General features: G+C 43.9%; 3 protein-coding genes across 15 annotated transcripts in view; 2 read left to right on the top strand and 1 right to left on the bottom strand.

Moving 5' to 3' along the window:
* The window catches only part of LOC137205934 (two pore channel protein 2-like), a 38,475-nt gene extending 28,834 nt beyond the window's left edge, over positions 1-9,641 (bottom strand). The window contains exons 1-3 of one of the 4 annotated variants that reach the window (XM_067704357.1): positions 9,396-9,641; positions 1,752-1,834; positions 674-788 (exon numbers count right to left, since the gene is read on the bottom strand). In XM_067704357.1, the coding sequence (XP_067560458.1) occupies positions 674-788; positions 1,752-1,834; positions 9,396-9,470 (273 nt within the window). In that variant the 5' untranslated portion in view covers positions 9,471-9,641. The remainder of the gene's footprint in view (positions 1-673; positions 789-1,751; positions 1,835-9,395) is intronic. The other 3 variants (XM_067704359.1, XM_067704358.1, XM_067704356.1) reach the window with 3 other exon arrangements.
* Positions 9,642-16,933: 7,292 nt separating this feature from the next.
* On the top strand, positions 16,934-18,014 carry MTLN (mitoregulin). Of its 2 annotated transcripts, none has more exons than XM_067704349.1 (2): positions 16,934-17,279; positions 17,890-18,014. In XM_067704349.1, the coding sequence occupies exon 1, from the start codon at positions 16,972-16,974 to the stop codon at positions 17,140-17,142; it is 171 nt and encodes a 56-aa protein (XP_067560450.1). In that variant the 5' UTR covers positions 16,934-16,971; the 3' UTR covers positions 17,143-17,279; positions 17,890-18,014. The 2 variants fall into 2 exon arrangements, with proteins under 2 accessions (XP_067560450.1, XP_067560452.1); XM_067704351.1 differs by having other exon boundaries at positions 16,934-17,370.
* A 138-nt stretch (positions 18,015-18,152) lies between these two features.
* The window catches only part of LOC137205931 (nephrocystin-1), a 104,913-nt gene continuing 97,096 nt past the window's right edge, over positions 18,153-25,969 (top strand). For all 9 annotated transcript variants that reach the window (XM_067704341.1, XM_067704338.1, XM_067704337.1 and 6 more), the window contains exons 1-2: positions 18,153-21,786; positions 24,917-24,990. In XM_067704341.1, the coding sequence (XP_067560442.1) occupies positions 21,718-21,786; positions 24,917-24,990 (143 nt within the window). In that variant the 5' untranslated portion in view covers positions 18,153-21,717. The remainder of the gene's footprint in view (positions 21,787-24,916; positions 24,991-25,969) is intronic.

Raw genomic sequence — 25,969 nt, 5'->3', positions numbered from 1 at the left:
CCAACATGAAAATCTGCCCGGTTGAGCCCAGTCACCTGCAGAATCATGGGAGATAATAAAAGGCTGTTCTTCAAGGCAAGAGGTCAAGGAACTCTATCTGTCAAAGGACCAGACAGTAATATTTTAGGCTCTGCAAGTCATACAGTCTCTGACACGACTACTCTGAGAGGCAAGAGCTGGGTCGAGTCAAGAATTAATGTGAGCAGGTCATCAATTTATTACTTAGACTCATCTGGAGTAGCTGGGTAATTTCATGTATTACTTAAAAGCACCTATAAATAATGATTTATGACTATGAAAAAAGCTGGAAATGTGGCAAGTACAAGTCATATATTACACTATATTATGACACTGTCTACCCGGCGTTAGATAAATACGCTTTTAAAACATCACTTGTCTGTCCAGTTTGTCCCAGTAGGCACAGAAGACCAAAAACTGCCACTCCCTTGCCAATGCCTACTGATGAAAGCATCAGCTCGGCGAGTAGGCAGAATTCTTCCAACCCCTCCCAGCAAGAAAAGTAGGCAGAATTCTTCCAACCCCCCCTCCCCAGCAAGAAAAATAAAACCAAATCCATACTTATTGAAATTTGAGGGGGAAAAAAAAGGAAGAGGCATGGGACCCAACTCATCTCTCACAAAGTCTGGTTAGCCATTCTGTGCTGAATGCTTACCAAGAAAGGCAGGGGGAACAGGGCCGGTTCCTCAAAGAGGGCAAGAGCGAGGTCCCCCCAAATGAAGAAGTAGGTGGCCGCCCGCATTGTCCAGTGGTTATAGAAATGGTAAAGTCTGGAGCAGAGAAGAATAAAGAAGGTTATAAACAACAAGCAGGAGTTAAACAGCACCCCCAAATCCCATCAGAAGAAGTGTAGTGGGAGGTAAAACACAAAGTCCCCTCTCGGGCCACCTTTCCTTTCAATTCTAGAGAGTGAGGGGTAGCATTCAATTGAGCGCACACTATAAAATGCTAACGGAAAAAATCAGGGATATTATCATATCTCAAAGCACATTCTCTTAACAGTCTCAAGCTAGGATTAGCACGCTCCCCGTGGGGAGGTGGTGACCCTAGGATGTACTTTTAGAGGACTGATGCAGAACAAACCCTCATTAGAGTGACCTGTTATTACGTGGCATCAGCCTATCAGGGCATGGTGGACTCGGAGAGATCTCGTGGTCACACGGGTCTCTTCCCATCAGGAAGACAGTCCCCCAGCATCCAGGCGTGAGGTATTCACTGCTGCCTTTCAGGCACTGACACTCAGTCCTGATGATAAGAATTTTTTTTTTTCTTATCTTGAGCCATATCTTTGGTTTTAGTTCAACCCCTAGGGGGTTAGGGAGAAAAAGCTGAATTCCCATGAAAAGAACAAACACGTAAGTCGCGTCAAAAGGCAACAGAAAGGAAAAGGACAAGTCTTCTTTTCATTTAGGCACCTCTAAGTGGACAAATATATCTAGGAGGGAAACATGATGACATGTTTTTAATTTGGATGCTTTATCTCCTGTCCTGGGTGTTATTTACTCATTTATCTGTTCTTAGTATATCTGTTGAATGCTTCCCTACCTGTGAGGTACCATGCCATTAGAACTAAAAAAAAAAAAAAGGATAGGATTTACCCAACTCTGTGTGCCATACCCTATATACTTCTCAAAATATTTGTGGAAACAATGCCTTCAGTTTGGGTTCAACTTCAAGCATATGAAGCGCTAAAGGAGAGGTGATTCTAGGGGATAGTTTAACACTTTAATTACCTGACAGCCTGAGGGGATGTTTCAAATGGAACGTTTCTGTTGTACTGAGCGTCAGAAACATAGGCAGCTGCCAGGAGAAGGTCCTCATTGGGAGAAAGTAAGGGGAGAACAACAGTCAGAGTCGGAAAGGATACTTTACTTTTTCGTTGATAAGTATTTATTGAGTATAAAAGGAAACTCCTCTTCACCTCTCCCCTGGTCCCCACTCTCGCCAGACGGAACCAGCATTAATGGTACTGTATGTTCACCTCCAGATGTTTTCCTGAGCAATGAGAGTCCTGCAGTGGGGCTGAGGCACCGGCATGCTTACCTTTCCTGAATTTAAATGTAGGTTCTCAGAGGAGGAAACGAGAACAAGAAAGCACTGAACAGGATATATACATGTACTTAAATGGTGTATTTATACATACATATATAGGGTTATGTACACGAATATATATATACACACACACACATATATAAACATAAAATTATATTTAGGCTACTTGATAGTTGGTTAGAGGGATTTTCAAATTTAATTTTGACAAGTAAATTATTGCCTTTCTTGACAATTTTTGAACTTAACTCCTTCTCAAGGTATGACCTCATTCTATACATACACGTAATTTTAAAAGAATAAAATTGTTTTCATATGACACAAAGCTTATTTTTTCACTCAATATATTCTGGACTTTTTTTTCATGACAATACTTATAGATCTAACTCATCCTTTTTAACAAATGCCTCTTCCTTTAGGTAGTTTCCCTTTTCCAATATATTTTGAACACAATTATATTGAATATTTTAATATATATTTATTACACACACGTACTTTTGTACCATAGGAGTGTTTCTGTAGGATAGAGTATAACTTGTGGGTGGAAGGTATGTCATTTTCTATTTTGATAGGTACGACCAAATTGTCTACCCCAAAGTTAAGCATTTTATATGCCTCAAAATAGCACATGATGGCTTCCCTGGTGGCGCAGTGGTTGAGAGTCCGCCTGCCGATGCAGGGGACACGGGTTCGTGCCCCGGTGCGGGAGGATCCCACATGCCGTGGAGCGGCTGGGCCCGTGAGCCATGGCCGCTGAGCCTGCGCGTCCGGAGCCTGTGCTCCGCAACGGGAGAGGCCGCAACAGTGAGAGGCCCCCGTACCGGGAAAAAAAAAAAAAAAAAAAAAGCACATGAATATACATGTTTTCCTACTTTTCGCCAACATTAATATGATTTTAAATGGTTGATAACATCCAATCAACCAAAGGGGTATCCTGAGATTTAGCTTAATTTGTCCATGACCCGTACAGCTGAGCCCCGCTGGTGATGGCTCACACTTCTGATTCTATATAAATTAGATAAAGAATACATACAAACAGACTAGCTATTTAGACCTCCTTATGTACTTCAGAAGTAAACACAACCTGACTATCCAACTGGTTACCGGAGTTACCTCCTCAAAATAGAGGACATCTTCCTGCCTGGACTGGTATGGAAATCTCTCACTGGTCAAGAAAGTTAATTTTGAAAATGCATGAAGTATTCGGAGAGGTCAAAAGATTCCAAATTTTATATTTAATTTCCATATCAAACACACATAGTAGATATTTGTACACATAGTAGAACGGTGTTTCCTAAATTTATTTCATATTGCAACACTTTAAAAACTAAGTTCTATTGCATTAAAAACACAAACATTCATTATTATGTCTTTTTAATAGACATTTCACCAAAGAAGATATAAGGATAGTAAATAAGCACATGAAAAGGTGCTCAACATCTTTAGTCATTAGGAAAAAGCAAATTTAAGCCACAATGAGATACTACTACATATCCACTGGAATGGCTAAAAGTAAATACTGACCACACCAAGTGTTGACAAGGTTGTGGAGCAACCAAAACTCTTGTTGGTAGGGATGGAAAACAGTGCATTTACTTTGGAAAACAGTTTGGTGCTTTCTTGGCCATTCCACTCCTAAGTATTTACCAAAGAGAAAGAAAGCATACGTCCACATAAAGACTTGTACATCCAGCCCAAGAATGTGGCTTATGCTAGACATGCCATTCCAAAGTTGCACTGGTATACAAATGTTCACAGCAGCTTAATAGCCAAATACTGGAAACGACCATAATGCTCTACAAACAGGTGAATGGATAAACAAAATGTGATATATCTGTACCAGGGAATATTACTCAGGAATTAAAAGGAATGAATTACTGATAAACATAACAAAACGGATGAATCTCAAAATAATTGTGCTGAGTGAAAGAGGCCAACCCCTCCCCCTCAAAAAGAGTACCTACTATATGAGTCTATCTATATAAAATTCTAGAAAATGCAAACCAATCTATAGTTCCAGAAACCAGATCCGTTGCCTGGGGATGGGGCACTTGGGACAGAGAGATGAGGCATGAAGAAACTTTTGGGTGTGATGGATACATTCATCACCTCCAATGTTGTGTTAATATCACAAGTGTATTTATACACCAAGGCTCATCAAACTATAGACTTTAAATGTGTGGTTTAGTACGTATCAATTATAGCTTAATAAAGCTTTAAAAATCGCCCTCCAAAAAAGATTACGGTTTGGATTAAAAACTGATGTGGAACAATAACCCCACAGGTGAATTAACTGCTGTAAGAACCCATCACCCTCTGATTCATGTTCATTCTCAGGGCAATTCTTAAGGGCAGTTTATTAAAACCGAAGAAGCATCATGTAAATGTGTTAAACACTTATCACACCTTTTCTTTTACATATTTGCAAAAATGTATTAGAAATATAGTAGAAAATCTAATATCAATTATTTTTCCATGGAACATCTTGAACACTGAGGAACACCAGAGTTCCCCAGGATATGCTTAGAAATCTATTTTAGGTATAAAATGCCTAGCATCAGCAAGAGGTGATTTTTTTTTTAAATGAACACATGTTAATTTTAAGAAAGTTTCATTAAGCCTCAAAAAGCTCATACTGGGACAGCAAAGAATTCTGATATCAAAGTTTTTTAAAAGGAATATTTAAAGCAAAATGTCTCAAAGGCACTACTGTTCCCAATTTTAAAAGATGATGAGGGAATTCCCTGCCGGTCCAGTGGTTAGGACTCCTGCTTTCACTGCCGAGGGCACACGGGTTCAATCACTGGTCGGGGAACTAAGATCCCATAAGCCGCACAGTGCGGCCAGAAAACAAAAAGAACAAGCGAAAAAAATATGATGGTACTAATATCTACCCCCAAAGATGGGTATAACAGACCCAGCAAAACAGTTTGTCCACAAACACGAACAGGAAAAACACGCTCACCAGCAATTCCTCAGCCAGCCGGGCCCTGGGGGTTACCTCCCTCAGACCCCGCCCAGACTCCCGGCATTGGATCTACAAGCACCACGGCACCCCATCCAATTGCCCCCTTGCCAGCTGAACTTATGCCTGTCATGTTTAAATACGCTGACACTTTCATAATAGCTAATTTACCTTTACAGTAACGTTTCAAAGTGTTCCCATTCTTAACTGCTATTATGTTTCTGACTGTCTCCTTTTAAGATCTCATCTGCTCTACCTTCTGGTTCTTCTTGTCTTCCCTCCCTCCATCCCATTTGTGTACAACTTCTAAGTCTCCTACCCATCTTTGCTTGGGAAGAAGTACTCTCAACAGGCAAACTTATGGTAAATGAGCATTCTCACTTGTATTAAGGCCATTTGTATCTTCCCATAAAATGAATTTTTTTCATCCACCCCAAGAATGTGGCTTATGTGAGACATGCCGTTCCAAAACTGCACATACTTTTCAAGTTTACATGAGAACCACTGCCCATGTCTACCATGAAAATGGCAAAGACCAGATATCAGGCATTTCCCCAGATGCAGCTGATAAGTGGCTTCGTACATCAAAACAGCAGCCCCACCCTAGGGGAGGCCCTGCTGAGCCCCTGGACAGTAGATCTCACCTCTGAGGCAGAATACAATCACCTTCAGACGTTTTGCTTGTAAAGATCCTGTTGCCCAGACCAGTTGCATCAGAATCTCTGGGAGGTGGGACCCAGGATTGAATTTTTAAAGTTCCCGGGTGCTTCCAAAGTGCAGTCAAGATTGAAACATCACTGGTCTAAATATGGTCATTTTACTACTGCTTCCCATAGGTTTTGTATTTTCTTGGCACCCTGACAATAATTGACTTCTCCTGATTTTCTTTCTCTCCTTTTCTCAGGGCCGTGACATTTCCTTTCCGCTCCCCAAGACTTAAAAACGTATTTAAGATGTTTGTGTTTTCTCCTCCCCCCCTCCCCACTTTGTATGCCTTCAGTCTGAGGAAGGTGAATAACTTAAATCCCTCTGGGTGAGAGGGATTTAAGAGGGAGGGAAAAATGGATTCCAGAAGCTCTGGCGGACAGCAATGAAGTGTAGGAATAAACAGCTGTAAGCGCCAGATATCTTTAAATCAGGCAACAGGAACCTTGACAAAACTGAAGTTGTTGATAGAAGTGCTTTGCAAAAGCCAATATGACTTGCTTAGATATAGAAGAAAATTAACATAAGGTAAAGAGAAGTTACCATAAATTTCAAGTAAAAAAATTCTTCCCTGTCTCAGTTTTTCCCTGTGTCATTACAAGCACTATACCTTCTGTCTGTCTGTCTGTCTGTCTGTCTCTGTCTCCCTCTTTCCTCCCATAGGTTATGGGCACTCTGATGTCCAGAATACAGTAGGTCATTGCTTTCCCATGCACCCCCATTCAAAAGCTTCAGGAGACTTCTCTTTGCCTGGGGTGCCCACGGAATCAACCCCCTGGCTTAGCACTTAGGGGCCTCACAATCTCCCCTCTATCTTGGATCCCTCACTTTCCCTGCAGGAACCCCCTTCTCTGGCCCAGATTGGTGGACTGACTATCCCACTCCCACACCTGATCCCTTGCTCGCCTAAAACCAGGAACATCCTTTCCATTTCCATTCACGGGGACCCATCTCAAATTTCACTCTCTCCACGAGGGCTGCCCATACCAGCAGCTTCCATTTCCATATGGGAAGACGGCCAAGGGAAGCTTGTGAAGTATATGGTGAGCATTCCACACAAAGAAGTGGATGAGGGTAAGCTGGGCACGGCAGCTGAGGCAGGAAAGGTGAGAAAATAGGGCGCCGCTCGGTGTGGGTATAAGCACCTCATGTCCCTCTGTGCAGAAAGCGACAACCTCCCGGCCAAGGGCAGCCTGAACATGTGTTTTCTTTGGCCCAGAGAGTGCTTTCTGGATGCTGGCTACTGAGTCAAATTTTTTAAAAACTGGAGCAGACACAAAAATGTGAACTTCTGGTTTCTCTTCAAAAGATCGTAACATCTGGCCATGTTGGCTTGTCTTGCAGTAAGTTTTTGCAATGCACCCTGATACTCAGTCTCCTGAGCAAATGCTTATTATTTTCCCCAATTCTGTGGGTCAGCCGGGAAGTCATTCTGGTCCAGGCCGACTTAGCTGGTCTCTATGGTCATCTGGGGCTAGATGGTCTGCAACAGCTGCACTCACACATCTTGGCCATGTGCATCACACAGTCCCAAGAGCCCCAAAACAGGGTGATCTAAGAGTTGGATGAACAGGTTTAAAAATAAGAACATTCAAAAAGAAGCACAGGAACATTCACAAAGAAGCACAGGAAGTATCAAGAGGTGATCACATACAGTCACAAAGAAACAGCACAGGACACCGGCTCTCAGCCGTGGCTGCACTTTCAATCCTTGGTAGCTTTAAAATTGCTGTTGCCTGGTCCACACCCAGACCAATTAAATCAGAATCTCAGGGCAGCTACATTTCTAAAAGCAGGTAATGCTGACCAACAGTAAGGCTAAGAATCACTAGCATTGGATTATTTCTTTTTCAAAGCTGAAAGTGTTGGTCAAAGTACCAGAATGGGTGGCCATCTGAGTAGCAGCCAAAAGAAACTCCAGGCAGAAAAGGGTTCTTAAAAAACTGCTTTAAAGGAGAGGGTGGAAATGCATTTCAGGTGACTAGGCAGTTTCTTATGAAGTGACCCCAAACTAACTTTTAAAAAGGTTAACCCGGTCATACTGGCTACCCAGGGTCCAAGGTCAGAGCTTCAGTTTAATGACCCAATTATCCCTGTTCTGCTGAGAAGTACCTGTTGGTACCAGGCTCTTCACCTGTTACGCCTGCTCCCCTGGGGGAGGTCTTTGAAAGATACTGAGACATAAATAGCTGGCCCTTGCAGGCATGCATTAAGCCAACGCCTCACACAGGACTCAGCCAGGACTCTGGGCTGTTTTCAGACCTCGCATTTCTTGAGGTCTCAAATTATTAGTTTTTTACATTCTTCTCTTATTTTGAGAAAGAAGCATTAAGTACACACACAGAGAGACATGGACAGTCTCAAGCTAAAAAAGATTTTCTTGCCATAGAAGATGGGTGATCACTGTCAGTTCCACCCTTTTGCAGAATGAGGGGAGCAAGACCTGGGTTGGGTCAGAGCTGGGGACCAAGAATCCTTTCCCTCCTCTCCTTGAACTGCTCTGCCCTGCTCGTTCCCTTGAGGGAAGGGACATGGTAGAACCCACCTGTTGGAAGTGGCCAAGTCCCTTGGGGATGCCAGCAGGCCAGGCAGCAATGACCGGGGCAGGGATATTACACCCCACCTGCCCTGTGGACCGTCCTGAGCAGGCTGCAGGGGCCATACTGGCACAGCAGCCCAGAGCTGAAGGGGCCACTCAAGAAGAGGAAGACAGCTAAAACACCCTTCAGCTCCCACCCACTGGCACAACCACAGGAAATGCAGCACATGTGAAAAGCCTACGTGTGCCAGGCACCGTGTCCTGGGCCTGAGGGACACGGTCTTCGAGACTCCTCCGAGATGGGAGTGATTTACCATCGCCACTTTACAGAGGGGGAAACCAGAGGCTTTCAGCGTCTTGCAATTCACAGCTAAAATTTCCTGAAGCAGAGCCGAGGCTCTTTCCATTGGAGCCTTGCCTCCCTCTCCACTCTCTGAGTTCTTATCCAGCGAAAGGAAACAACCCAAGAAGGCCTCTTGAAAGCCCCAAGCCTTCCAAAGCTCAGGCTGTCGGAGGGAAGGCAGAGCTGAGCGACTTGTGCAGCGCATCTGCTTGGCCCGCAGGGATCGGAAGGGCCAGCGCTGCATCAGCACTCCCAGCGCCACATCCTGCAGCCTTCTTCCCGGGCGTTTCCCTGCAGCAAGACCCTCGCTTGTTTTCCTGCCGCCATGGAGCGCCGTGCGGCGGGCACGGGCCACCCAGACCCGGGGGCGCGCCAAACGGGGACAGGACCCCCAACACGCAGCCCGGGCCCCGATTCCGGCTTGGCCCCCGTCCGGGGGAGGCGGCTCCGGGCGGGCCTCTGGGTGCAGGCTTGACAGCTCCCGTAACGACCCTAATGTGCGGGGTTGCGGCCTGGGGCAGGGCGCCTCTGCGCTCCAGCGGCGGTGCGCTTCCCGCACGCGGAGCGCCCAGAGGACCGGGAGGACCCAGAGAACTGAGGAAGCCCGGGGGCGGAGGGGCTCCGCACCCGCATCCCCGCCCCGGGGCCCTCGTTCCCCCAGCCGGCGCTGGCTGGGCCCGGGGTCGCTCTCCACCCAGGAGTCCCGGGGACGGTGGGCGCGGAGCCGGGGTACTCTGCCGTCGGCGCGCGGCCACCAGCCCTCGGGGCGCCCTTACCTCCTGGGCCGGCGGCTCCTCGGGGGAGGACGGGTGTGGGCGATGCAGCCCAGCGGCTCGGTGGGCCCCGGGCATCGCGGCGGCGGCGCGCGGAGCGGGAATGGGGGAAAGTCGGGGCCGCGGGCAGCGGACTCTGCCCTCGGGCGGCAGCAGGCCGGGCTCGGCGCGCTCCGCTCGGCCCTTCACGTGACCGCGGTGGGGCCCCGCGGACGGAGGACTGGGGGCGGGCGCGGCGGGTCTCGGGCTCTGGGCCCTTCCCGCCCGGCCTCCGGGTTCTTGCTGGAGCCGGGGGCGGAGACTTGGTCCAGCCGGGGTCGGGGGCGGGGCGCGGATCCGGGGTGCCCGAGGCGAAGGGGGTTAGAGGCCAAGCTGGCAAAGGGTCCCAGCCGTGTGCCCCGGGCGTGTCACTGAGCCCGGGTTTCTGTATCAATAGAATAGGAACAAGACCTTCCTCCCAGGGTTGTTTCGAGAATTAAATGAGTTAATACATTTAGTGGCTGCCACTGGCAGGTGCCCAGTAAATGATGGTTTCCTCCCAGTCCTAGTAGAACCCCCTGGAGAGCTGGGTGTGGACCCAGAGAGAAGACACCTGGGGCAGATGCCTCCGGGGAGGGGCTTGCAAACCCTCCTCCCTTCCCCCAGTCCCAGCCTGGACAGGAACTTGGGGTTACAGAGCTGCTGAATTTTTGAAAGAAAGCAGAAATCTAGATTTTCATGAGGGTGTTCCTGATTTTTATTAATGTTGGTCATGAATTTAAAATAATGATAATAAATACTTGCAAGCCAATTCTTAGATGGGCTTTGGCCTGGAGGGCAGGTGGTCCTCAGCTCCTGTACCAACGAGCTTCACTGACACCTCCCAGAGGACGAAGAGGCCAGGCAGGGCAGGGACTGGCCCTGGTCACCGAACAGGAGGCATGGTGTCCCTCTGGGTTCATTAGAACCCTGTGCTTTGTTCTGTTGGATGCCAAGGTCCAGCACTGTGGCAGGCAGAATTATCTCCCCTGCCCCCCCCCAAAAAAAATTCCACATCCCAACCCCCGGGATTGTGAAGCTGCTACTTTATTCCTCTATAGAGACTTTACAGCTGTAATTCAGGTTACTAATCAGTTGACCTCAAAAGAGTGATTATCCTGGATGATCTAAATTGACCCAGTGAAATCACATGAGCCCTTAAAAGCAGAAGAGGAAGGCTTTCCCTGGTGGCGCAGTGGTTGCGAATCTGTCTGCCAATGCCGGGGACACGGGTTCGTGCCCTGGTCTGGGAAGATCCCACATGCCGCGGAGCAACTAGGCCCGTGAGCCACAACTACTGAGCCTGCGTATCTGGAGCCTGTGCTCCACAACAAGAGAGGCCGCGACAGTGAGAGGCCCCTGCTCGCCGCAACTAGAGAAAGCCCTCGCACAGAAACAAAGACGCAACAAAGACGCAACACAGCCATAAATAAATAAATAAAAATTTAAAAAAAAAGCAGAAGAGGAAGGCAGAAGGGGTGGTGAGAGATGAAACTCGGGGAAGGACTCAGTGTGCCTAGTGGGTAATGCTACTGCCTTGAAGACGAGGGGAACTACAAGGAACTGAATCTGCTATCAAACTGAATCTGTCATCGATTTGAATGAGCCTGGAAGGGAATTCTTCCCAGAGCCTCCAGAAGAGAACACAGTGCCTTTATTTCAGCGGTTTGAGACTCAGAGCATAGACTCAGAGCTAAATGGATGTTCGTTTAAGCCCCTCAGTTTGTGGCACTTGGTTACATTGCAAGAGAAAATGAATACAGGACACTGGCCTTTCAATGCCAGATTCAAGTTCTTGCAGTGAGGCTGGCCTACAACGAGAAGGTCAGGTGGCCCCAGTTCCTTAGTAGACACACCAGGCATTGCATTTGCCACCCTCCACCTCCTCTGGTTGTTCCCTCTCAATTCCAGCATCACACCCTCTGGGAGGCCCTTCCTCAACTTCTCCCAGCCAGTGGATCACTTCCTCTCTGTGGTCCCACGCTCTTCATGAAAAGAACCACATGGTACCTCAGTTCCTCTATTTATATATGCTGTCCTGCCCCACTAGGCCACAAGCACCTGGCAGAGGTGAGGCAGGAAACCTTCATCTTTGAATCCCCAGCTCCTAGCACGGAGCAGGCACATGGTAGGTGAATGAAATCCAAAAGCAGAATCCATACGAGCTTGTAGCCAGTGACCCATGTCTACACGGTGTCTGAAATAATTACTTCTTATAACTGTTTATTGTGTGGATCGCCCTAAAGCTCTCTGCATGTTCTTGAGAAAAGACAATGATTCTATTTCTATCCAAAGTCGTGACTTACGGAATGGTTGTTTTACAGTGGGGTCTTTTCAAATGGCTTTTCTTTGATACAGTGTAAATGTGTGCATTGTAAAGAGTAGAAACAACTAATCAAAGCTGATCGTGGTCAGTGAGTTTAGGTGAGCATCCTTCTCCACATCTCTCTACCTGCACACACTTTAACACGCATGTATGCAGCTCTGTGCAAATGAGATTACATCCCACCCTGCAGACGCTGCTGACCTTGACCTTCTATCTACATCCTTCCTACCCAGGAACCCAGAATCAGGCCAGGCCTCCACCCATCTCTCACTAGAGGATAATTCTGCCTGGTTTAGGCGAATCCAAACGGGATGTTTTCCTGGCAACAGTTACCAAGGAGAGTATGCGACTTAAGGTAGCTCAACCTGACTAAAAAGAAGCAATGGGCTTAAGAAGAAAGGTTTCTTTTTCTCTCTCCCCTCCCCTTCTCCTATAATTGTAAATTTTTAAAAACCCAAAAAACATGTATTCCTAATGGCCACTGGCAACGATCTTGCAGCCAGCCTTGGGTAAGGATGATTGAGGACGGCGGAGCAGAGAGATGCAAGTATCCAGGTCTCTGAGGGCCTTGGGAAGAGGCTGCTTTTTGGTACTTCCATCCTTAGAACTGTCTAACCTTTGCACTGAGAATTATGTGAGCTATATTATAGGATTCAGGAGACAGAATGTGGTAGATCTGTATGGCTGACAGGGAAAAAATCTGCAACATAGTACATGGTGGTAGTACCCTGCATGGAGTTTGATATCTTTTGTATACATTTTTTAAAGGATGCACATACCTATATTTTCTGATAAATGAATAAAATATTTTCCTGGAAGCATAATCAGGAAACTAATCAGCGTTTACCTTCGAGCACACAGCTGAAACAACAAGGGGTAGAAACATGAAGGGAGAGGGACTTTTTCCTCTTATTTTATACTTTTCTATAAGGTGTCATTTTTCACTGTATTTCTATCTTACTTTTATGTGTTCACACATGGTAAGATCAACAGGGATGTGGGATGGAATTTAATCAGCAATTTTGTCTGTTTCATGAAAAAAATATTTTCTGTAATGGAAAAAATTACAACTCTGGTCCTTATGTCTGAAAACGCCTGTTCCTGGCAGCATCTCTGCTGGTGGGGACAACACACCTCCACAGGGTGAGAAGGAATCCGATTTAGAAAGCACAACCTTTAGAGGCCAGTTAACACAAAGCACACCCTATTACAACCCTTTGAGGTACTGTATTGGTTTGCTAGGGTGGCCGTAACAAAGTGCTACAGACTGAGGGGCTTAAACAACAGAAATCTGTTTTCTCACAGTCCTGGAAGCTAGAAGTTCAAGCTCAAGGTGTTGGCAGGTTGGTTTCTTCGGAGGCCTCTCCCTTTGGCTTGTAGATGGATGTCTTCTTCTCCGTGTGTCTTCACATAGGTTTCCCTCTGTGCATGTCCGTGTCCAAGCTTCCCTTCTCCGTGTGTCTTCACATAGGTTTCCCTCTGTGCATGTCCGTGTCCAAGCTTCCCTTCCCTTTCTTATAAGGACACCAGTGGTTACTTGCAAGGTATTGATGGAAACCATTCCACACCACTTCCAGAAATTTCCATTCAACAAATACTTATTGAAAACCTTTTGTTTTCCAGACACTGTATCAGATGCTTGACAAATATTCACCCTAATGACCTCATTTTAACTTAATTACATTTGTGAAAACCGTAACTCCACATAGGGCCACATTTTGAGGTGCTGGGGTGTTAGGACTTCAGCACATGAATTTGGTATGGGGGGGATACGATTAGGCCCATAACAGGTATTGGTTACCATCCCCACTTTAGAGTTAAGGACACGGAAGCTCAGAGAGGAGAATCAAAAAAGGAGGTGAAGGAGTTAGTCATGCAGGTATCTGGGGGAACAGTATGCCAGCCAGGGGAACTGCACATGCAAATGTTCATAGGTAGCACCGAACCTTGTGAGCTAAAAAAACAATGAGCAGGGACTTCCTTGGCAGTCCAGTGGTTGAGACTTCACCTTCCAATGCAGGGGGTGCTGGTTCGATCTCTGGTCGGGGAGCTAAGATCCCAAAAGCATCGTGGCCAAAAAACCAAAAACATAAAACAGAAGCAATAATGTAACAAGTTCAATAAAGACCTTAAAAATGGTCCACATCGAAAAAAAATCTTAAAGAAAAAAAACAATGAGCCGAAAAACAAATGAAACAGTGAGCAGGCCAGTGAGATGTAAGAGGTAGAGGAGAGCTGACCATGCAGGGGCTCTGGGCACTGCAGATTTGGAGCAGAGGCATTGCATGGTCCACCTTCTGATTTCAAAGGCTCACTCGGGCTGCTGTATTGAGAATAGAATGTCATGGACAGATATGGAAGCACAGAAACCTGATAGGGGCTATTGCAGTATCTCAGGTAAGAGATGATGGTAGCTTGGGTGCAGTGGTAGCAGTAAGGTGAGAAGAAGTTTAATTCTGGTCATATTTTGAAAGTAGAAATGTTGATGCAAATAATCAATAAACAATCTATAATAAGAATAGAAGAGAGTTTTATTTGAGTCAAACTGAGGACTATAGCCTGGGAAACAGCCTCTCAGTAGCTCTGAGAGACTGCTCTGAAGGGGTAGGGGAGGAGTATATATACATGATTTTTTTTTTGGCTAGGAAATACACGTAGTCAAGCATACATCTTGGTAAAAGATTACTGCCAATCACAAAGAACACATATCACAACTTAATGATTTTAGTGCCTTTCTATGTAAGAGAAGATGCAAAAATCTGGGGTCATTGAAATTCTTTCTGAGGTATGCATCTTAACTACCTAAGGACCATCTATTCAAATCACAGAATGACCCATCCATTTTTTTTTTCCTGCATTTCCCTCAGGGGGTACTCTAGGTGGGCAACTGCAGTGGGTTGCTACTTATCCCTTTGTATTACTAGATGGTGGGCGATTTCTTTAATGGTTAATGCAGATGTATAATGTATGTTTGACAGGCCATAAGACAGGCTGTTTTAGTTAGCATAAAGTTCAAGGCACATCACGTATAAGCCAGAATGACTTCCCTGTACCTCAATATGTGAAGAGTTCTTCCACTAGAACCTACAGGATTGATGAATAGATTGAACAGAATATGAAAGAAAGAGAAGGTTTCTGAGGGTTTTTTTTTCTTTCTTAAAGGCTAAGCTACATACTTAACTGTATATTCCAATTCATCAGAGTGTGTCATAATTATTTTTTCCCATCTCTTTCACTCTGCACTAAGCTGTCTGAGGGCAGCTATTGTGCCGTATTCACCTCTATATTTCCAATACCTACTGCAACATTCAAGAAATATTTGCTAAGTAAATGATCATTAAGCATGGCAGACTTGAATTCACATTGGACCCGATACTGTCTTTATCATCACCCTAGTAAGATAGGTTTCACCTCAAGTATGAAAGTCCAATTGCTGATATCTATAGAGAGGCTAGGTCAGGCCCGTGCTCTAAAAGAGTTCAGGCTCCATGTGCTGGTCTCCCTTTCGTGTCTGTATCTGTTTTCTATTGCTGTGTAACAAATTACCACAACACACAGTTATAATCTCAACTTTCCATGGGTTAGGGGTCCAGGCACATGGGTCCCCTGTTAGGGTCTCACAAGGCTACAATCAAAGCATCAGCCAAGCTGTAATCTCATCTGGAGGCTGCACTGGGGAAGAATCTGCTTCCAAACCTATTCATGTTACAGGCAAAGTTAATTTCCTTGTGGTTGTAGGACTGAGGGCTTTTTGCTGGCTGTTGGCTGGAGGCATGCTGCTGTTCCTAGAGGCTACCCGTATTTCTTTACTATATAAGCTTCTCCAACATGTTTGCTTACTTCATCAAGCCCACAACGGGAGTCTTCAGTCTGTTAAGAAGTTTTATATCACATAAGGTATATCACATAAGGAGTGACCTCCCAGCAAATCACAGATCAGCCCATACTCTAGGGGAAGGACTTAAGACATGAACTTCAGGAGTGGAAATTGTTGGGGGTTACCTTAGGGTCTGTCCACCAGAATGAATTTCATCATTAGAATTTGTTTTCCCTCTATCCCCACAACTCTGACCCAGTGTTAGTTGTGGAATAGAATGGCTCTCTAGACCTTGCTGTCCAATATGGTAGCCACTAGCCCCTTATGTGACTAGTGTGACTGAAGAACTGATTTCTGAATTTTTAAAAACAACTTAATAAAATTTAGTTTAAAAACCAATACTCGGACTTCCCTGGTGACACAGTGGTTATGAATCCGCCTGCCAATGCAGGGGACACAGGTTTGATCCCTGGTCCAGGAAGATCCCACATGCCGTGGAGCAACTAAGCCCATGTGCCACAACTACTGAGCCTGCGCTCTGGAGCCCGCGTGCCACAACTATTGAAGCCCGCGTGCCTAGAGCCCATGCTCCCCAACAAGAGAAGCCACTGAAATGAGAAGCTCACACACCACAACAAAGAGTAGCCCCTGCTCACTAGAGAAAGCCCGCACGCAGCAATGAAGACCCAAAGCGGCCATAAATAAATAAATAAATATATTTATTTTAAAAAAGATACTCAACTCAGATATTGGAGAAATTTTTACATGTGTTTGAAACAATGTGGGTACATGAATCTAATTTTTCAACTAACTTTTGTGAATTCTAGAAACTGATCAGGTCTCTCCACCGAAAATTTAGCGTTCAAATTGAGATGTGCTGTTAATTATAACACCTACACCAGATTTCAAAGTCTTAGTATGAAAAAAGAATAAAAGATCTCATTAATAGCTTTTCTGATTACATGTTGAAAAGATAACATCCTTTATGTATATTAAGCTAAGTAAAATACGTTATTAACAATAATTTCATCTGTTTGCATTTTTTTAAATGGGTTCCCAGAAAATTTAAAGTCACATATTTGGCTCGCATTCTGCTGCTGAGAGAAAATACAAAGAGGTTGAGCTGACCATAAGGTTGGGAAGACGCACCACCGTAGTTAGCTAATAATAATAAATCGAGGCAACATCTGATGAATGCCAAACAATAAGTATGGTAGGGGTTCAGAGGAGGTAACTGTGGGGCTATCCAAGGGCGGGGCAAGGCTTCACCAGCAGGCGAGATCGACGAATCTTTAAATTGCAAGAGCTGCGCGGCAAGCCGCGCCTGGCTCTCACGGCCCGCGCCCCGCCCCGAAACGCGCTGCGCCTTTTGACCCGGCCGCCGCGCCGTAGGCCGCGCTGCAAGCCTGGGAGCCGCGATGGCGGAGGTGTCCGAGAGGACGTTGCAGCTGTCCGTGCTGGTGGCCTTCGCCTCCGGAGTGCTCGTGGGCTGGCAGGCAAACCGGCTGCGGCGGCGCTACCTGGACTGGAGAAAGAAGAGGCTGCAAGACAAGCTGGCGGCGACGCAGAAGAAGCTGGACCTGGCCTGAGATCCCCGCGCTGTCGGTCCCCGCCGGCCACCGCGCGGCCACGTCGAGGCCACCTCGCCTCTCCGGCGCGGGGCTCCAGCCGAAGCCAGGCTCGCCACACTCTCTCCGCTCGCAGTGCCGGGCTCTTGCCGGAGTCGGTGAGCAGTACTTACAGCGACGCCTTATGGGGAGACTTCGGGGACGGCCGGATATCTTGGGACAGGAGGGTCTTTGGAGAGCCCACAGGAGGTGACTTGTCCCCCCAGGCACCAGAAAGAGGAGGAAGTTCTGTTTTCCCTAATAACTCACATTTTGGTATCGTAGTTCACTGCGTGTGTTTAACGGGACTGTCTTAACCGCGTGCAAAGTCGTTGCACCTTGGCAACATTAAGCTTCAAAATGGAAAATACTGGAAAGAATAGAAAATGAAAAAAAGGACCGTGGAGGTGTTCCTACCACCCCCTTCCCCCCTCCCCACATCAATTTATTTTTTAAAATATCCTTGGTAGCACCATAGTACATCTTTGCATTCATGTTTTGTCATCTCCAGTCTAAATTCTTAGGTCCTTGGCAGGCTGGCAATGGCTTGAAAGTCAGGAACCTTGAGTCGAGTCCTGGCTTTTTCATCAGAGCTCTGCAAATTTACAGGGTCGCAGTTTTCTTATCTGTAACACCAGATCTTGTTCATGGTTTAACTAAACAATAGAATAATTTGAAGTTAACCATTATGTATTCCTAATTTTTATTTCTCTTTTCTGTTTCCAACAGCTTGTTGAAGATGGATATAGAGAACTGGACAGAAATAGTTTCTCCTTGCACTTTATGAATCAATTTTATTTTTAAAATAAAAAAATTAAACATATTTGAACCTTTTATTAAAAGGAAAAGGAGTATCTTGCCTCCCATGCAGCTTACTGAATTAAGAGATTTGATCCTCAAAACTTATAATTACTGTCTTTGGTCAGATATCTTGTTTTCTAAAGAATCTATGCTGGTTCCTTGGTACAACTGCAAAGCAAAATTGGTCTAGGAACCACTATGATTCCCTTTGGTTAGCAGTTTTGCTGGACCTATTCTGGAAAGCAAATGGCTATGTAAAAATAACTGAGGTAAGGGTAATGTATGTAAGACCTTTACACATCTGAGGCTGACAACATACTCCAGGCATGAAGTATAAGTTTTTACTGACAAAAGTTTCATTGGTGTCATTATGGAGTATACATGTGAAGGAGAAACCTCATTGAATAGACCTTAGTGATAAATCCCAACTACAGTTGACCCTTGAACATGGGTTTGAATTGCACAGGTTCACTTACATGTAGATTGTTTTCAATAAATCTATATGTAAGTGGCCCACTGTTCACTTACTATCCATGGCTGGTTGAGTCTGTGCCTGCGGAAACATGGATAGGAAGGGCCAACTGTGGCGCTTGAGCAGCCTTGGATTTTGGTATCCGTGGCAGCTCCTGGGGTTCCAGGATGATATCCTCCGATGATACCAAGGGATAACTGTGTCTGAAAATCAAGAGTGACCAAGTCCCAGGTTATTTTTGATTTTCCAGAGGTGTTTTCTAGAACACTGCCCGTGCTCATTCCTATAAAGATTCATTTTGTTTCTCAGTAAATTTAGGATCAGGTCCATATTAACATAAGAAAATTCGGGAAAGTTGTTTCCACAGAGAGCTTTTTTTTCTTCCATTTTAGGAGGGCCGTTATGCTTTATTACTTCCAACTTCATTTGCATTCTGTGAATGCAGTACTTAAGGACCGAAATGTTGGTTCTTAGAGCGCCATTCCGTCTGGGCTGCAGGTGGCTGAAGTATCTGAGTCACCATTCATCACTGAGGGTCAAAGAGTTGAGGCTCTTTGAGACAAGGTAGGTTTCTTATGGCACATCCACGGTGCCTCCAGACTGTTGGTATGTTCCTGGTTAAGCATCTAGGTTATGACCAGTTCTGCCCGTATGGGCCTGTTCTTGTGCCACGTTCCTGGTGGACCTGGTCTTTCCAATGTGACTCCTTTCCCATTACTTATGTGCAGCACCCGGACACACTCGTCTCCCTCTCCTGTCTCACCCCAATGTTCTGTCATCCTGCTCCTCTGGGCCTGTGCTGTTCACCCCCGAGGCCCGTCTAGTCCTTACGCGGTTTTCAGCCACCCTACACCACTCAGTCTGCCCCTCGTTTTCTGCCTACTGCCTCTTTACACTGTGCCCATGTGTTCCCAGCCCTGTGGTGGACAATTCCCCCCGACATTTCCTCTCACTGTTTCACCTCTAGCTGTCTACCCCTTGCCCCACTTAAATGTGTTTGGTTTTTTTCCCTGAAACTGTTGGCTTACATGGAGATGTTACATTTTCCATGTTAACCACTAGTCTGGAAGCTGTTAAATTCTTTTTCAGTATCTCCTGTGAGACAGCGGTACAAAGTTGATATACATTGTAACACAGAGTTGATATACATTGTAACACACTGATGGAAGAAAATCATAACGAGTTTTATGAAATAGCTTGTTCTCAGGAGAAGCAATGGCCATGGTTTGCTTTGGTTTCGGCTACCTCACTTCAAAACGGTCTTGTAGGTTACTCTGATTTTCGTAATGGCATCAAGGGATGACAACAGAAGCAGTGATTAGTGCTAAAGCGACTATACTGAGCATTACAAGTCAAAAGAAATGTAAGTTAATGAAAAAGAAGGCAGCTAGCTGAGTCATCTCACTCCTTACGGCGTGGTGAATACCTAAGCGGTATTTCTCAAACTTGAAGGTGCACGTGAAACACTGGGGTATTGTTAAAGTTTAGATGCTGATCCTGTGGGTCTGTGGTGAGGCCTGAGAATATGCATTTCTAACAGTCACCCAGGTGATGTGGATGATACTGATGCAGGAATCATAAGGAATAAATGCTGCTCATGCTGAATAGTGTACAAAAATGTATAAAATCAAAGCATCTTTCCACCCGAGATGAACAAGAGTAATAAACCTTTTTTGCACCCTTCCTCATACATATATACATGTGTAGGGGGTTTATTTTGTTTACTTTTACCAATATAGAGTTTTACCATCTTCATGACCCTGTAACTTTTCCATTTAAAATATGGAAATCCCTATAAAGTAGGTAGATTTTTTAAAAAAAATTTTATAGACATATATAAAATAAATGAGGATTTCATAAATGATGGGTTGTCTTTAGTATAGTTTTTTTCTTTTTGCTTACCTCTAACAAGATCACTTAGAAGTACCAATTTATTAATCCATCTAAAAATACTTTATAGTACTTACTACTTCCTCATTTGTTGTTAGATTTTCAATGGAAAAACTGTGGCTGTTTAAGTGAACTTTTAAGTATCATGAGCCATGATGGAGAAATTAATTCAAAGTAAAGACATGAGATACAAAAAAGAGTAGAATGGATGAGTATATTAGAGTATGTCATACAATGAAACATCAGAGAGCAATGAGAATGAACAAACTACAACCCACGCGATGATATAGATTCATTGCACAAACAGGTTGAATGAAAGAAGCCTGACAAGATGCCAGTACACTGCGTGATTCCATTATTCAGTTCAAAAAAGAGGCAAGACAGATTTTTACAGTTAGAGATTGGGATAGTGTTTACATTTGGTGTAGGGGGTGGAGGTGGGCAGGGACTAGAAGGAGGGGAAGACCACTAGAGTGCTGGTCACATTCTGTATCCGAATCTGGGTTATGTTACTTACATGGGAGTGAGTTCACCCTGAAAATTCAGTGCGGTGGGCGCTTTTCACTTCTCTCTATTGAAGAAAAAGGTATTGCAAATAACGTGGCAGTTGGGCCTGTGGAATTACCTTGTGTGTTGTACTGAAGAACACATCAGTGTGGTTCATCTTTTGAAAAGTGAGCTCAGGTCGTCATCCTTATTCGGTGTAGTGGAAAGAGTTTGGGAATTGGATTTATAGGACTGAGTCCCACTTGGGGAAATGTTATTACAACCTCCCTGAGAGATGTAAAATGGAGCTCATAATTAGGTGCTCACAAAATTGCTGTAGAACAGAGTCACCATCCTCCCAGAACTCAGGATGGACCATGTGCAAAACTACAATGAAGTGATACTTCAGCAGTATCCCAAGTGGCAAAGAATTTAACACTGCCTTTTTGAAGTGAGAGTATGCGCCAGAACCACGTATCCCATTAAGGCCATATAGGAAAGCTATGCTTGCAGTTAATTTAAGACATTGAGATGCTTAAATTGTATCTTAAGGTTAGTTTAGAAAAACTGGTGTCAGAAAACAACTGCCAAAACACCCAGTACCCCAGGAGGAATGTCGTGGTAGTACTGGGTTATTATGGGACTTGTAGTTTCGGACGCCGCGGGGCATTCCCCCTCATCTCCACCCCAATCTTTTCGGACTGGCGAGAAAAAGGTGAGTAGCTGGGCAGTGAGCTCAGGACCTGCGGGCTGGCGGAGCGGCTTCCTCGAGGGAGAATCATCCCCACACTCTTCCCGCACCAGGCAGTCGGGCTGCGAGGCGGGCGCGCGGTGATGGCGTCACCTTCCGGTGCCGCCGTCTTGGTTTCCCTGACGACCGGCGTGAGCTCCGCGCCGAGGCGAAGGAGATGCTGGCGAGGCGGCAGCGCGATCCCCTCCAGTCACTGCAGCGTCGCAATCAGGAGCTGAAGCAGCAGGTATCATCTGGCTGTCCATTGGGGGACCTGGGCTCTGGTGGCGGGCGAGCTCTGGGGCGCACCCTAACCCTGGGAGCCAACCCAACCCACTTCAGTTTCCAAGTTGTAACCTACCTCACCCCCAGCATCAAACTGATCCCAGCACCAAACTGATTCTAAGCCTTCACACTCCCAACCCAACCCCGGGGAGGCTAGAAAATCGGGACCATCGACTAAGTGCTGCTCTCCCCCGCATCTCACCCTAACGGCTCTATCTCCAACCTAACAGCTCCCCTTAACCCATCTCACCTCCAAATCTAAACTTTTTTTTTTTTTTTTTTGGTACGCGGGCCTGTCACTGTTGTGGCCTCTCCCGTTGCGGAGCACAGGCTCCGGACGCGCAGGCTCAGCGGCCATGGCTCACGGGCCCAGCCGGTCCGCGGTATGTGGGATCTTCCCGGACCGGGGCACGAGCCCATCCCCTGCATCGGCAGGCGGACTCTCAACCACTGCGCCACCAGGGAAGCCCTACAAATCTAAACTTTTAACAATAATTATTCCAACCACCTCTGCGCCCAACATCACTCTCCTCCACTCTCCATGCCTCCTTTCCTTTATCCTTCATCCAGTGGAGCTATTGAGTGTTTTTGCTTCACATGAATCCCAGCGAAATAGGTGTCAAGGAATAGTCCTAATATATAAGAAAAATAAGACCTGACAAATGAACAAAGGACTTGAACTAAAGGAGAAATACTAGTAACACACAAATATGAGAAAAGTTAACTTAAAAGTTAATCAAGTAATTGCAAAGGAAGTAAGAGATCACAAACACTTAAAATATCACATTACCCGGTATTGGGGAGGCTGTGATGAAACAGGCACTTAACACTGCTGCAGGGTATAAGGCACAGCATTTCTGGAAAGCCGTTTGATAAGATGTAGCAAGTATTCATGCTCCTAAGCTGGGAATTACATTTCCAGGAATTTACCATACATAATAATAAAAAATTGAGACACAGGTTGAGGTATGGAGGTATTCATCATAGTATTACTTATAATACAAAAGGCTGGATGCAACTTAAACGATCAGTAGTAGGGGAATGGATAAATAACATGTTGGGATATAATAGATTAAAATTTTAAGGAGATTTTAACATGTTAGGGAAAATATTTGTGATAAAATGTCAAGTTGAAAAAATATAAAATTGAATATACAGTATTTCAATTTTAAAATTTTATATGTAATATACATAGAAAAAAAGATGGAAGGAAACATGCCAGGATGGTAACTCTATGTGGCAGAATGCTAATGACTATTATGTTTCGCTTCATACTTTTTGATATTTTCATAATTTTGGGTTGGGGTGGGGAAACTTCCCTGGTGGTCCATTGGTTAAGACTTCGCCTTCCAGTGCAGGGGGTGTGGGTTCAACCCCTGGTCGGGGAGCTAAGATCCCACATGCCTTGTGGCCAAAAAACAGAACATAAAAACAGAAGCAATATTGTAACAAATTCAATAAAGACTTTAAAAACGGTCCACGTTTAAAAAAAAATCGTAAAAAAAAAAAATTAAGAAAGGGAATTCCCTGGTGGTCCAGTGGTTGGGACTCCATGCTTTCACTGCTGAGGGCCCTGGTTCAATCCCTGGTCGGGGAACTAGGATCCCACAGGCCGCGTGTCATGGCCAAGAAAAAAAATTTTGTAAGAAAAAAGTAAGTAGTAATTAATGTGTTGTTAATTTATTTTCTGAAATTCCTATTTTACTTTGCTAATTTTACTTTTTATTTTTCATTTGATCTATTACCAAATATTGTTTCCACTAAATAGAATTATTTTATAAACTTTGGCAGGTAAGAGATGTACTGAATGCTCGTATTTTATCCACTTTTGGACTTTCACTTAAAAAGTACAAAAGATGGGATGGATAAATGTTTCTTAATGGACTCTATTGGAATTATAGTGGTACAACAAAATAGAATACTCTTCTGGTAGAAATAAAAATAAAACTTGATGAGACATTGGCTTAAGCTAAGCTTTGGCCAGATGCTTAATATGGTTTTGTATTTAATTTTAAACTTAGTGGGACATTGAGAGAACCAGGAAATGTTGTAGAAGTAAACTAAAAAAATTATAATTATTACAAAGATGTAACAAAGTAAACTATTGCCAGGATTATTCAATCGGAGACAAATTGGCTCCAGAGCCTTTTGATACCCTGTATGTCTGTGAAGGACTCTGTAGGTAGTGTGAGCTCATTTTTCCCTGGCCCCACGGAAGACACCTGAAGCAAAAAATGGAACAGATTTCCAACTTGGTATCCATGGGATAAGTGATCAAGAGCCCATCTGGGTCATGCCTGTGATGACCGACTCTGTTAGCATGTGTGTGAATTTTGTAAATAACAGATGCAAAATGGCAAGAGTAGAGAATTTTTATGTCTCTTTTTTCATCCACTTTATCTTCTCCACAGTATCTATAGAATGCAAAAGATGTATGTGCCTCTTTTGTGGGTATGTTGGCAAAGTTACACATAGTGTTTGGAAATTACTAAATCACAATATAAGATATAAGAATGAGGATTAAAAAATTTATGGTTTATTCACATAATGAATACTACTCGGCAATAAGAAGGAATAAACTAATGATACACACAACAATATGGAAGTATCTCAAAAACATTCTTGTGAAATGATTACACAAATGAGTACATACTTTCTGGAGTAATGGTAATTTTCTGTACGTTGATAGGGGTTTGGATTACAAGGGTGTATGCATTTGCCAAAACTCAGCAAATGTATACTTAAGATTTGTGCATTTCATTTGTATGTAAATTTTACACCAAAGATTGAACTCTAGTTAGTGATACCCATGGTGTATTAAGGGGAAATATATTGATGATTGTAGTTTACTTTGAAATACATAAAAAATAAGATGAATTGATGAATAGATGTGTCATAAAAGTATAGTAAAATGTTAATGGTAGAATCTAGGTGGTGGGTATTTGGATGTTCACTATAAAGTTCTTTCAACTTTATTGTATATTTAAAAGTATTCATTATAAAATATTGGGAAAAAAGAATTAAAATTTTATTTCCTAAGGTTATATGGTATTTAACAATATGATATTTTAAACATTCTCCATTTATTGTAGGTTGATGATTTGCTTTCTGAGAGTCGATTGAAAGGAGCTCTAGAAGCCAGTAAAAGACGAGATATTTACCAAAGGTAAAGCATATGAAATTATGTTAGCTTTGTAGGGACTGTACTTACATTTCAGTGAGCAGTATTTACAGCATAGAAATTGAGGAATTATTTCTTTTTTTAATTAATAACATTTCTAAAAAGACAAAATAATAATGGGAAATAATATTGAGGTAACAATGAATGAAATTTTCCAAAATGTATTTTACAATATTTCTTACAATTATCTATGTCTACCTAGTCTAAATGTTGGAATGATAAGATTAAATAGAGAATTACAAACGTTAAAAAGGGGCAGCTTACATCTATTTTGTACTCTGTATGTACGAAGCAGTGTGGTCCATGCTCTAAAAACTTTCTAATTAATTTTTACAATAACATTTTGAGGTACTCATTAATATAGATGAGAAAATTAAGGTTCACAGTGGTTAGTTAATATGTCTAACACTACTTAGCTATAAGACATTAAAGTGGGAAGGCAATAAAAATGTTTTAAGATAAATGCAGAATTTATAGATATATTTAATTAATTAATTAAATTCAAGTATAGTTGACTTACAATGTTGTGTTAGTTTCTGGTGTACAGCAAAGTGGTTCAGTTATACGTATATATGTGTATGTGTGCGTATATATATATCCTTCTTTTTCATATTCTTTCCATTATGGTTTATCACAGGATATTGAATATAGTTCCCTGTGCTATGCAGTAGGACCTTGTTGTTTATCCATCCTATATAGAGTAGTTTGCATCTGCTAGTCCTAAACTCCCAATCCATCCCTCCCCCACACCCCCACCCCTCCCTTGGCAACCAAAAGTCTGTTCTCTATGGCTGTGAGTCAGTTTCTGTTTCATTAATAAGTTCATTTGTGTCATATTTTAGATTCCACATATAAGTGTTATCATATGGTATTTTTCTTTCTTTTTCTGACTTACTTAATATGATAATCTCTAGGTTCATCCATGTTGCTGCAAATGGCAGTATTTCATTCTTTTTTGTGGCTG

Source organism: Pseudorca crassidens, chromosome 14, assembly GCF_039906515.1.
Source record: "Pseudorca crassidens isolate mPseCra1 chromosome 14, mPseCra1.hap1, whole genome shotgun sequence".
In the NCBI taxonomy this organism is placed as follows: Eukaryota; Metazoa; Chordata; class Mammalia; order Artiodactyla; family Delphinidae; genus Pseudorca; species Pseudorca crassidens.
Note: the sequence above shows the minus strand (reverse complement) of the source record. Positions and strands in the feature narration are given on the sequence as shown.